The sequence below is a fragment of the Bos javanicus genome, chromosome 25 (assembly GCF_032452875.1).
Source record: "Bos javanicus breed banteng chromosome 25, ARS-OSU_banteng_1.0, whole genome shotgun sequence".
Lineage (NCBI taxonomy): Eukaryota > Metazoa > Chordata > Mammalia > Artiodactyla > Bovidae > Bos > Bos javanicus.
The window spans coordinates 19194313-19207868 of NC_083892.1; the positions used below are offsets into that span (position 1 = coordinate 19194313).

Below are 13556 nucleotides of genomic sequence, written 5' to 3' on the forward strand. Positions count from 1 at the left end.
TCTTTATAGTCCAACTCTCACATCCATACATGACTACTGGAAAAACCATAGCTTTGACTAGACGGACCTTGTTGACAAAGTGAAGCTAAGTGAAACAAGTCAGGTGAAGACACATATAATATGATAGTATTTATACAGAGAATCTTAAAACATGATACAAATAAACGTATTTACAAAACAGAACAGATTCACAGACTTAGAGAATGAACTTATGGTTACTGGGGAAAGGATTGGGAGGAGGGATAGACTGAGAGTTTGGAATTGACATGTATGTACTATAACCAAGAAAGACCTACTCTATAGCACATGGGATGCTGCTCAATATTCTGTAATAAATGGGAAAAGAATTAGAAAATGAACAGATACATGTGTATATATATATATATATATATACACACACATATATATATATAACTGAATCACTTTGCTGTACACCTGAATTTAACATAGTATTGTTCATCAACTATGCTCCAATATAAAATAGAAATTAAAAAATCTACAGCAAAATAGTTAACAATCTCTATCAATAAACTTAAATAAATGTATTTTAATCCTTTGATTAATATTTCAATTTTAAAAATCTATTTTGGAGATATAATTTTAAAATACAGGGATTTATACACAAAAAAATCACTGCAATGCTATCAAATAAAAATTTAAATTTTTTTCCTTAGTAAGAGAAATATAAAGTAAATTAAGATCATTACTGTATTATACAATAATTTGTAAAAGCTAAATACACATATAAAGAATATAGAGAGAAATGAGAAAATTCTAAAAGTGTAGAGAAAATACAGAATAGAAAATTGTGTGCGTGTATGTGTGTAGTCTCATTGAGGAAAATTGCAAACTTTTCTACAAAATTACTGTGAACAAAAATTGTTAAAAGAGCCCTTGGGTGGAATACAGGTGACTTTTATTTCCTTATTTATAAGATTCACTGATTTTTTAGTAACATGTTGTTTAGTCTCCATGTAATCTTTTTTTTTTTTCTTATTTCTTTTCTGTGGTAGGTTTCTAGTTTCATGCCATTGTAATCTGAAAAGATAGCTGAAATAATTTCTGTATTCTTAAATTTGTTAAGATTCATCTTGTGTCCTTTATGTGGTCAGTCCTAGAGACGGTTCCATGTGCACTTGGAAAGAATGTGTATTCTGGTTTTTTTAATGTAATACCCTATATATATCAAGAAGACTTAACTGTTCTATTGTATAATTTAATTTCTCTGTTGTGTTATTGATCTTCTGTTTACAAAATCTGTCCACTGATGTGAGTTGGGTGTTAAAATCTTGCACTTAGTCATGTCTGGCTCTTTGCAACCCAATGGACTGTAGACAGCTTGGCTCCTCTGTCCGTGGAATTTCCCAGGCAAAATCACTGGAGTGGGTTGCCCTTTTCTACTCCAGTGAATCTTCCCAACCCAAAGATTGAACCCATATGTCTTGAGTGTCTGGCATTGGCAAGCAGCTTCTCTACCGCTGCACCACCTTCATATCTGTTAGTGTTTGTTTTATGTATTTGGATGCAAAATGATTCAGTTATACCCCTAAAATGTGCATATTTGTTGATGAGTATAATACACTCTTCTTGCATTTATTCTTTTGTAATATTCTTTTGTATTTTTCTTTATGGCCTTTGTTTTAAGGTCTATTTTTTCTCATATGAGTACTGTTACACCCACTTTCCTCTAATTTCCATTTGAATGAAATGTCTTTTTCATCTTCTCACTTTCAGCCTAAGTCTGTCTTTTGCACTGAATATTCTCTTCTAGGCAGCTAGACTCGTGTGTGTGTTTTTAATCCAATCTTCCACTCTATGTCTTTGGAGCATTTAAACCATTGACATAAGGTAATTATCAATAAATATGTATATATTGCCATTTTAAACCTAATTTTCCAGTTGATTCTGTGTTTCTTTGTTGATTTCTTCTTTGTTCCTTTCTTTTTCTTTTTGTTCTTCCTTTTGTTGTTTGATGAGTTCTTTTTGTATTATGCTTGTGTTCTCTTATTTTCTGTTTTTTTGTGAAACTATTGTATGTTTGTGATTATCTTGTTTTTCATGTATGTTAACATTTTCCTATATTAACTGCTTTAGACTGATTTTCTTATAGGCTCAAATGCATTGTAAAAAATATCTTCACTTTGCTATTCTCCTTTTTTGGCTTTGTTGTATTCTTTTACATCTTCATATTTACCCTTTTGCTGTTCACTGCTTTCACAAAAAAATTTTATTTTTTATTTTTTTAAAATCTGTATACTGGTTTATTTAAGTAATTTCCTTTTCAATTCTCATTTTCCCTTTTCTATGGATCCTTATTTCTTATCTATTTAGAAAATATCTTTCAATATTTCCTTTATGATAGGTTTCATTTTAGTTTAGTTCTTTTAGTTTTTCCTGTCTCAGAAATTCTTTATCTCTCTTTCTATTCTAAATGATAATCTTTCTGGAAAGAGTTTCTTATGTTGCAGATTTTTCTCTTTCAAGATTGTGAATGTATCTTGCTACTCCCTTTTGGCCTGCAACATTCCAATACGGAAACCAGCTGATTGCCTGAAGGAGATTTCCTTGCAATCAAATTTTGTTTTTCTCTCCTTGCCTTCAGCATCCTTTCTTTACATTTAACTTCTGCTTCCCTGGTGGCTCAGACAGTAAAGAATCTGCTTGCAATTCAGGAGACCTGGGTTTGATCCCTGGGTTGGGAAGATCTCCTGGAGAAGGGAATGGCAACCCACTCCAGTATTCTTGCCTGGAGAATTCCATGGACAGAACAGCCTGGTGGGCTATAGTTTATGGGGTTGCAAAGAACTGGATATGATTGAGCAACTAACACTTTGACTTTCTTTCTTTGCCACTTTATAGTATGTCTTGTGTAAGTCTTTTTGGGTTCATATTGTCTGAAACTCTCTACGCTTCCTGTATCTGGATATCTGTTTCCTTCTTTTTTTTTTTTCGCTTTTCTTGTTTTTTTGCTTCCCTAGTAGTTCAGCTGGGAAAGAGTCTGCCTGCAAGGCAGTAGACCTGGGTTCGATCCTGGAGTTGGGAAGATCCCCTGGAGAAAGGAAAGGCTACCCACTCCAGTATTCTGGCCTGGAGAATCCCATGGACTGTATAGTCCATGGGGGGGTGGGGGGGGGCGGGCGGGGAGGTCACAAAGAGTCGGACATGACTGAGCAACTTTCACTTCACTTCACTTCTTTAGGTTTGGAAAGTTTTCAGTCATAATTCCTTCAAGTACATTTTTTGATCTCCTTTACTTTTTCTTCTTTTGTTGGAATTTATTCACCACTTATTCATTTTGTATTATTCAATCTTCTGTTCATTGCTTCTAGCTCAGCTTTTGCCTCAGCAAATGAGATTTCTAATTTTTCTTGGTTCTTTATAGTTTCTAGATTCTTTATATAATAATCTGAATTTTTATTGATATCCTTTCATTGTCTCCTTTTTGCACTCTGTGTCTATCAGGCTGAAGATGTCTGTTCCATTGTTTGTTCTTTTAGGGGAGTTGTCTTGGTTGTCTTGTCCTGAACCCCCCTCCCAGCTCCCTCCCCATACCCTCCCTCTGGGTCATCCCAGTGCACCAGCCCCAAGCTTCCTGTATCCTTCATCGAACCTGGACTGGCGATTCGTTTCTTATATGATATTATGCATGTTTTAATGCCATTCTCCCAAATCATCCCCCCCCCCATAGAGTCCAAAAGACTGTTCTATACATCTGTGTCTCTTTTGCTGTCTCGCATACAGGGTTGTCGTTACCATCTTTCTAAATTCCATATATATGCGTTAGTATACTGTATTGGTGTTTTTCTTTCTGGCTTACTTCACTCTGTATAATAGGCTCCAGTTTCATCCACCTCATTAGAACTGATTCAAATGTATTCTTTTTAATGGCTGAGTAATACTCCATTGTGTATATGTACCACAGCTTTCTTATCCATTCATCTGCTGATGGACATCTAGGTTGCTTCCATGTCCTGGCTATTATAAACAGTGCTACAATGAACATTGGGGTACACGTGTCTTGGTCTTTTATCTGGGAGTTGTTCCTCTACTTCTTCTTTTTATATATGTTTCTCTTACTTTGTGAGTTTGGGAGAAACAATTATCTACCATGGTCTTAGAGGGCTATTTGATGTGGTAGCATCCCTGTATAGCCTGAACGGCTTTGATATTGCTGATGCCAATGCTGTTTTTAGTATGAATGACTGCTGCTTCTTTCCTCAGTGTGTCCTGGCTTTTATCCCTTTGATATGTGATGTGACTGGTCTTATGGTGATCAGAACCTGCCCTGCATGTTAAGCAGTGCCTCCTCTCTTCCCTGTGGCTGTCACAGCCATAACAGGGGCAGGGTCTGCACCTTAGTTCTTGGACTAGGAACCCCTCATCTGTTTCTGAGCTGCACTGTGAAGTAGGTGGTATTGTAGTGCTCCCACTGGGAGAGGAGCCACCAAGTATTCCTCCACCAGAGCCGTCCATCAGGGATGGCACTCTGTTGTGTCATCGGTCACCCATAGTGCAGGGTCACATGGTACACTGTTTCGGCACTGCTCTCAGCCCTGCCTCAACCATGGAAAAGCTGGCAATTTGCTGTAGTGTCCTTCAGGTGTTGTTTTTTACAAGGCAACCAGTGTGGATCCACTGGATTAATGACTGATAAATTTTAGTAGATGAGGCAGAGGGAGCTGTGGGTAAAGAAATCCCAAGCTTCTGCCTTGTACATCCAGATAGATAATGGTGTAACTTACTCAGAAAAGGAATATAGCAGGAGGAATACATTTTCAGATGAGTGAAAGTGAAGGTCAGTCAATAGTGTCTGACTCTTTGCGACCCCATGGACTATAGAGTCCACGGAATTCTGCAGGCCAGAATACTGGAGTGGATAGACTTTCCCTTCTCCAGGGGATCCTCCCAACCCAGGGATCAAACCCAGGGCTCCCACACTGCAGGCAAATTCTTCACCAGCAGTGCCACAAAAGCTGAAGTTCTATGAAGACCTACAAGACCTTCTGGAACTAACACTCAAAAAAAGATGTCCTTTTCATCATAGGGGACTGGAATGCAAAAGTAGGAAGTCAAGATATACCTGGAGTAATAGGCAAGTTTGGCCTTGGAATACAAAATGAAGCAGGGCAAAGGCTAATAGAGTTTTGCTAAGAGAAAGCACTGATCACAGCAAACACCCTCTTCCAACAACACGAGAGACGGCTCTACACATGGACATCACCAGATGGTCAATACCAAAATAAGATTGATTATATTCTTTTCAGCTGAAAATGGAGAAGCTCTATAGATTCAGCATTGCAAAATTCAGACTTAAGCTGAAAAAAGTAGGGAAAACCACTAGATGATTCAGGTATGACCTAAATCAAATACCTTACAATTACACAGTGGAAATGACAAATAGATTCAAGGGATATCATCTGATAGACAGAGTGCCTAAAGAATTATGGACGGAGGTTCGTAAGGTTGTACAGGAGGCAGTGATCAGGACCATATCCAAGAAAAAAAAAATAAGAAAAGGCAAAATGGTTGTCTGAGGAGGCCTTACAAATAGCTGAGAAAAGAAGGAAAAGGAGAAAAGGAAAGATATACCCATGTGAATGCAGAGTTCCAAAGAATAGCAAGGAGAGATAAGAAAGCCTTCCTTGTGATCAATGCAAAAAAATAGAGGAAAACAATAGAATGGGAAAGAATAGAGATCTCTTAGAACATTAGAGATACCAAGGAAACATTTCACGAAAAGATGGGCACAATTAAGGATAGAAATGGTATGAATCTAACAGAAGCAGAAGATACTAAGAACAGGTGGCAAGAATGCACAGAACTATACAAAAGGGATCTTAATAACCTGGATAGCCACAGTGGTGTGATCACGCACCTAGAGACAGACATCCTGGAATGCAAAATCCTTCCTAAGGTGGGCCTTAGGAAGCATCACTACAAACAAAGCTACTGGAGGTGATGGAATTGTAGTCGAGATATTTCAAATCCTAAAAGATGATGCTGTGAAAGTGCTGTACTCAATATGTCAGCAAATTTGGAAAACTCAGCAGTGGCCACAGGACTGGAAAAAGCCAGTTTTAATCCCAATCCCAAAGAAAGGCAATGCCAAAGAATGTTCAAACTACCACACAACGGCACTCATCTCACATGCCAGCAAAGCAATGCTCAAAATTCTCCAAGCAAGGCTTCAACAGTATATGAAGCAAGAACTTCCAGATGTTCAAGCTGGATTTAAAAAAGGCAGAGGAACCAGAGATCAAATTGCCAGCATCTGTTGTATCATAGGAAAAGCAAGAGCATTCCAGAAAAATATCTGCTTTATTGACTATGCCAAAGCCTTTGACTGTGTGGATCACAACAAACTGTGGAATGTTCTTAAAGAGATGAAAATACCAGACCACCTTACCTGCCTCCTGAGAAATCTGTATGTAGGTCAAGAAGCAACAGTTAGAACTGGACATGGAACAACAGACTGGTTCCAAATTGAGAAAGGAGTACATCAAGGCTGTGTGTTGCTATCCTGCTTATTTAACTTATATGCAGAGTACATCATGGTAAATGCTGGGCTGGGTGAAGCACAAGCTGGAATCAAGATTTCCAGGAGAAGTATCAATAACCTCAGTTATGCAGATGACACCACCCTTATGGCAGAAAGCAAAGATGAATTTAAAAATCTCTTGATGAAGGTGAAAGAGGAGAGTGAAAAAGTTGACTTAAAACTCAACATTCAAAAAACTAAGATCAGTTTTTTAAGGAATCTCCACACTGTTCTCCATAGTGGCTGTACTAGTTTGCATTCCCACCAACAGTGTAAGAGGGTTCCCTTTTCTCCACACCCTCTCCAGCATTTATTATTTGTAGACTTTTGATCGCAGCCATTCTGACTGGTGTGAAATGGTACCTCATAGTGGTTTTGATTTGCATTTCTCTGATAATGAGTGATGTTGAGCATCTTTTCATGTGTTTGTTAGCCATCTGTATGTCTTTTTTGGAGAAATGTCTATTTAGTTCTTTGGCCCATTTTTGATTGGGTCGTTTATTTTCTGGAGTTGAGCTGTAGGAGTTGCTTGTATATTTTGAGATTAGTTGTTTGTCGGTTGCTTCATTTGCTATTATTTTCTCCCATTCTGAAGGCTGTCTTTTCACCTTGCTAATAGTTTCCTTTGATGTGCAGAAGCTTTTAAGGTTAATTAGGTCCCATTTGTTTATTTTTGCTTTTATTTCCAATATTCTGGGAGGTGGGTCATAGAGATCCTGCTGTGATGTATGTCGGAGAGTGTTTGCCTATGTTCTCCTCTAGGAGTTTTATAGTTTCTGGTCTTACGTTTAGATCTTTAATCCATTTTGAGTTTATTTTTGTGTATGGTGTTAGAAAGTGGTCCAGTTTCATTCTTTTACAAGTGGTTGACCAGATTTCCCAGCACCACTTGTTAAAGAGATTGTCTTTAATCCATTGTATATTCTTGCCTCCTTTGTCGAAGATAAGGTGTCCATATGTGCGTGGATTTATCTCTGGGCTTTCTATTTTATTCCATTGATCAATATTTCTGTCTTTGTGCCAGTACCATACTGTCTTGATAACTGTGGCTTTGTAGTAGAGCCTGAAGTCAGGTAAGTTGATTCCTCCAGTTCCATTCTTCTTTCTCAGGATCGCTTTGGCTATTCGAGGTTTTTTGTATTTCCATACAAATTGTGAAATTATTTGTTCTAGCTCTGTGAAGAATACTGTTGGTAGCTTGATAGGGATTGCGTTGAATCTATAAATTGCTTTGATCCAGCAACCCCACTGCTGGGCATACACACTGAGGAAACCAGAAGGGAAAGAGACACGTGTACCCCAATGTTCATCGCAGCACTGTTTATAATAGCCAAGACGTGGAAGCAACCTAGATGTCCATCAGCAGATGAATGGATAAGAAAGCTGTGGTACATATACACAATGGAGTATTACTCAGCCATTAAAAAGAATACATTTGAATCAGTTCTAATGAGGTGGATGAAACTGGAGCCTATTATACAGAGTGAAGTAAGCCAGAAGGAAAAACTTAAATACAGTATACTAACGCATATATATGGAATTTAGAAAGATGGTAACAATAACCCGGTGTACGAGACAGCAAAGAGACACTGATGTATAGAACAGTCTTATGGACTCTGTGGGAGAGGGAGAGGTGGGAAGATGTGGGAGAATGGCAATGAAACATGTAAAATATCATGTAGGAAACGAGTTGCCAGTCCAGGTTCGATGCATGATGCTGGATGCTTGGGGCTGGTGCACTGGGACGGCCCAGAGGGATGGTATGGGGAGGAGGAGGGAGGAGGGTTCGGGATGGGGAACACATGTATACCTGTGGAGGATTCATTTTGATGTTTGGCAAAACTAATACAATTATGTAAAGTTTAAAAATAAAATAAAATTGGAAGAATAAAAAAAAAAAAAAAAACTAAGATCATGGCGTCCAGGCCCATCATTTCATGGCAAATAGATGGGGAAACAATGAAAACAGTGGCAGACTTTATTTTCTTGGGCTCTGAAATCACTGCAGATAGTGACTGCAGCCATGAAATTGAAAGAAGCTTGCTTCTAGGAAGAAAAGCTATGACCAACCTAGACAGCATATTAAGAAGCAGAGACATTACTTTGCATACAAAGATCCATCTAGTCAAAGCTGTGGTTTCTCCAGTAGTCGTGTATGGATGTGAGAGTTGGACTATAAAGATAACTGAGTGCCAAAGAATTGATGCTTTTGAGCTATTGTGTTGAAGAAGACTCTTGAGAGTCCCTTGGACTGCAAGGAGATCCAACCAGTCTATCCTAAAGGAAATCAGTCCTGAATATTCTTTGGAAGGACTGATGCTGAGGCTGAAGCTGCAATATTTTGGTCATGTGATGCAAAGAACTGACTCACTTGAAAAGATGCTGATGCTGGGAAAGATTGAAAGCAGGAGGAGAAGGGGACAACAGAGGATGAGATGATTGGATGGCATCACCGATTCGATGGACATGAGTTTGAGCAAGCTCTGGGAGTTGGTGATGGACAGGGAAGCCTGGCGTGCTGTAGTCCATGGGGTTGCAAAGAGTTTGACACAACTGAGCGACTGAACTAATTAGTAGAGTTTGAAGTGCTTATAGGACAACCACATATAACGACTTTTTGCAGTAAGTTCAGGAATTTAGCAGAAAGACATTGACTGGAGCAGATTGTAATATATCAGCTTCATGACAGTAAATGGATCAAAGTGGGACTCCATGAAATTGTTCAGAAAAAGTCTTATGGACCTACTTTGAACTTCTATCCACATTTTGCTTCTAGATATAATTGTTCATGATTTTTTTTCTTTTATACTTTGATTTTACCTTTTGAGATTAATGGTCTCTTATTTTCTTATTCTATAGATAATTGATATAAATGCATGCCCTTTATAAGTAATAGTAATAGATATAAGGTTTGTGGGTTTTTTTTCTTTTCACAGGAATTCACATTGCAAAATATGACAGTACTAGCAGTTCAAGACTTGTCTTTGAATTTATATGAAGGGCAAATCACTGTCCTTCTTGGTCATAATGGAGCAGGGAAGACTACTACCTTATCTATCCTCACAGGTAAATATTCATGGTTACTTTTGACACAGATACTGTGGATTAAGCTTTGAAGCTTTTGTGTACTCTTCTTGACATTGACATTGTTATTTAAATGATACGTATGGCTGTTTATTAATCTGCTCTCTTTACAAAGTGTAAATCATTTATTATTAAGCTTAAAAGTCAATGTTTATTTTTGTTTCTCAGGTGCATCCCACTTCTCACTTTGTAGTGCACCATCGTCATTGGTCATTGCAAAGACTAGAGAGCCTTTCTACTTTCACTTATTTATTCTTTTAAATCTCCTTTTATATTACTTTCTTCTGTTCCCCTGGTCCCTTCATAGGAAACCATTCTAATTTGTTTGATGTACATTGTTTCATTGTATAATGTGTAGTATATATTCTTATGAATATACTTTTATATTTAATAAGAAAATTTCTACTTACATCCAAGTTGAAAGATTTTCAGTGACCACCCTTACACCCACTGCCTAGATTTTACCATTTTACCATTTTATATATTTGTCACAGATCTATTGATCCCATTTTTATGCATCTGAAAATTAATTTTAGACATTAAGATGCTTCTTAATAAATAATTTAGAATGCATATCATTAACTAGAATTTTTCTTTTGGAATAAAATTTTAATTAAAAAATGCTTAAATTTTAAGTATTCATTTGCTGCATTTTGATATATGCATACCTCTGAATAATCCTGTTGCCTAGAAGATGCTTGCTCCTTGGAAGAAAAACTATGACAAACCTAGACATGAGTATTAAAAAACAGAGACATCTCTTTGCTGACAGAGGTCAGTATAGTCAAATCTATGGTTTTTCCAGTAGTCATGTAAGGATATGAAAGTTGGACCATAAAGAAGGTTGAGCACCAAAGAATTGATGCTTTTGAACTGTGGTGCTGGAGAATACTCTTGAGAGTCACTTGGACTGCAAGGAGATTAAACCAGTCAATCCTAAAGGAAATTAACCCTGAGTATTCTCTGGAGGGACTGATGCTGAAGCAGAAACACCAGTATTTTGGCCACCTGATGCAAAGAGCTGACTCATTAGAAAAGACCCGGATAATGGGAAAGACTGAAGGCAGAGGAGATGAAGGCAACAGAGGATGAGATGGTTGGATGGCATCACTGATTCAATGGGAATGGGTTTGAGCAAGCTCTAGGAGATAGTGAAAGACAAGAAAGCCTGGCATGCTGCAGTCCATGGGGTCGCAAATAGTCGGAATGACTGAGCGACTGAACAACAATAACAACAACATACATATATCCCCTCTTTTTTTTTTTTATTTTCTTCCCATTTAGGTCACTGTTGAGCATTGAGTAGTGTTCCCTGTGCTATCTAGAAAGTTCTCATTAGTTATCTATTTTATATGTAGTACCAATAATGTATATATGTCAATCCCAATCTCCTAATTCATCCTATTGCCCCTTCCCCTTTGGTATCCATATGTTTGTTCTCTAAGCCTGTGTCTCTACTTCTACTTTGCAAATAAAATCACTATGCCATTGAAAAAAAAAAAAGATAGATGACTTCACTATTATCCCAGAAAATGTTCTCATTACTCAAGTGATTCACTAAATTACAGATGAGGCAAAACTTTACTCATATCATTAGTATACATTAATATGCCTGATATTTGGGTGAAAACTAAGAATGCAGTGTTGAGCAGAAAGTCCTCACCTTCAAAGATCTTATAGTTGAGCAAGGATTTGATGAGTAAATAGGAATTTTATAACATCTCAAGAAGTAAAAAATAAAGCTTGAGTGTTGGGTTTTGTCCTGTCACCTTGATCTAACACTGCGGGCAAGGTCTATGAGCAAAGGGGAAATAAAATCTAATTTGAGATTGGTACAAGGTGTAATGAAGCATGAAAGAAAGGGGAGATGCGTTATTCTAAGGATATTCAGGGCCAGGAAGTAAGAAAGTAGGGAATATTATATGGCTAGAGAACAGAGAGAGAGAGAATGGGAATGACCAAAATGATACCAGAGTGTCAAGTGAAAGGTTGGAGCAAGGACGAATTTCCCAGTTTAGGTCAACTGTAAGTAGCCTTATCTGTGAGGAAAGAAATGATGGAAAACAACAATTCTTTGTTAACTTCTATCTTTGAAATACTTCTGAAACTTAGTTAAAGCTCTTAATCATTACTTCCTAATTAATGCCACATAATTATTAGTGAATATTGTTATTGTTGTCTTCAGTGTAATATCAACTGCCACTTATTAAATAATTTTATATATTTCATCTTAGAACATATTCCATGCTTTACATTTTGTGACAGTGGTCCCCGAAGATAACGGTCTCCTTCCCATGTGTTCTGGCCAGGTCTATGCCCAACATGTAGTGTGGAGAAGCTGATGTATTGGGCACAGACCTGGCCAGAAAGACAACAACAAATCCCTGGGGTCTGCTTGGTGTGGTGGGCTGCTCCAGCCAAGTGGCTTCCACTTTCTGCCTGGGAGGAAAAAGGTAGGGCCCTGACCCTTGTGAGGAGGCAGGGCAGTGAAGTGGTCTGTCTCTTTCTCACTGAAAAGTCAAGCATGGTTCAATTCACAACTTCAGCAGACCTTGTTTAATTAGTTTTTGTTTACTTACCAAAAAAAAAAAAAAGATACCCACAAAACCAAATCATAAATGATGAAATAAATCCTAAATAAAAATGGATTTGCTCCACAATATTTCTTAGGAAGATCAAGAATCAGCAATCCAGGTACCCTGAAGGTCCCAAGTGTCATGGGCAAGTAGGGTTTTTCCTGGTAAGACGGATCCCTGCATGGGGTTGGATAGTTCTGTGCCAAGAAGCTTGTTGGGGTGTGTGACACCCGGGCTATATATATATATATAAATAATGAGATAATCCTGGTTTATCTGGCTGAATCCTAAATGAAATCTCTAGTGTCCTCATAAGTAAAAGACAGAGGGAGATTTTAGATAGGCAGAAGAATAGAAGACAAGAAGAGAGTAGGCAATGTGATGTTGGACCCAGATAACCGGAGTGTTGCTTCACAGGATAAGAAATATTAGCAGCCACCATAATCTGAAAAAGACAAGAAATGGATTTTTCCCTGAGTCTCTGTTGAGGGTGAGGCCCTGCTGACACCTCAGTTTCACCCCAGTGATACTGATTTCAGACTTCCAGTCTCCAGAACTGTAACGGAATATATTTCTTTTGTTTTAACACTAACTCTGTGGTAATTTGCTACAGCAGCCATTGGAAACCAATGCATTCGATATCTCAGAACATATATTATGCACTTCTTAATGTGTATATGTGCATTCCCTTTTCCTTACCAGGAATACCTAAACCACCACTTCCCTTTTGAAATTTTCTACTCATTCATAAAGATTCAGCTCAAAAGCTACTTCCTGATCACATCAACCAGAATTAATCACCCTTACCTCTGTTTGGTACCTATGTCCCAAAGGATTAGAGTAATTTCTTACACAGTAAGTTTTCAGTAAATACTTGCAGAATGAATTAATTGTATCATGTATCACAGTTGTTGAGACACCTGTTTCCTCAATTAAAAGTAGCTCGAAGCCCAAGGGTTATGTCTTGTAATTTTTTGAATGATAATTTTTAGTTGAGGCAAAATTCATATAACATAAAATTATTCAATTTAAAGTTTCCAGCTTAGTAGCATGTGGTACTTTTACAATATTGTGCAACTACACAGTGGAGTGGCAAGTATATTCAAGGGATTAGATCTGGTAGACAAAGAGCCTGAAGAACTATGGATGGACATTTTTAATATTGTACAGGATGCAGTGACCAAAATCATTCCAAACAAAAAGAAATGCAAGAAAGCAAAGTGGTTGTCTGAATAAGCTTTAAAAATAGCTGAGGAAAACGAGAAGCAAAGATAAAGAGAAAAGGGAAAGACCTACCCAACTAAATAGAGATTCAGAGAATAGCAAGGAGAGATAACAAGGCCTTCTGAAATGAACAA

At 37.6% G+C, this 13556-nt stretch overlaps 1 protein-coding gene across 1 annotated transcript in view; it reads left to right on the forward strand.

Moving 5' to 3' along the window:
• LOC133238290 (phospholipid-transporting ATPase ABCA3-like) overlaps positions 1 to 13556 on the forward strand; it is a 198709-nt gene that overhangs the window by 43632 nt on the left and 141521 nt on the right. The window contains exon 6 of the mRNA XM_061401221.1: positions 9475 to 9604. Within this exon, the coding sequence (XP_061257205.1) occupies positions 9475 to 9604 (130 nt within the window). The remainder of the gene's footprint in view (positions 1 to 9474; positions 9605 to 13556) is intronic.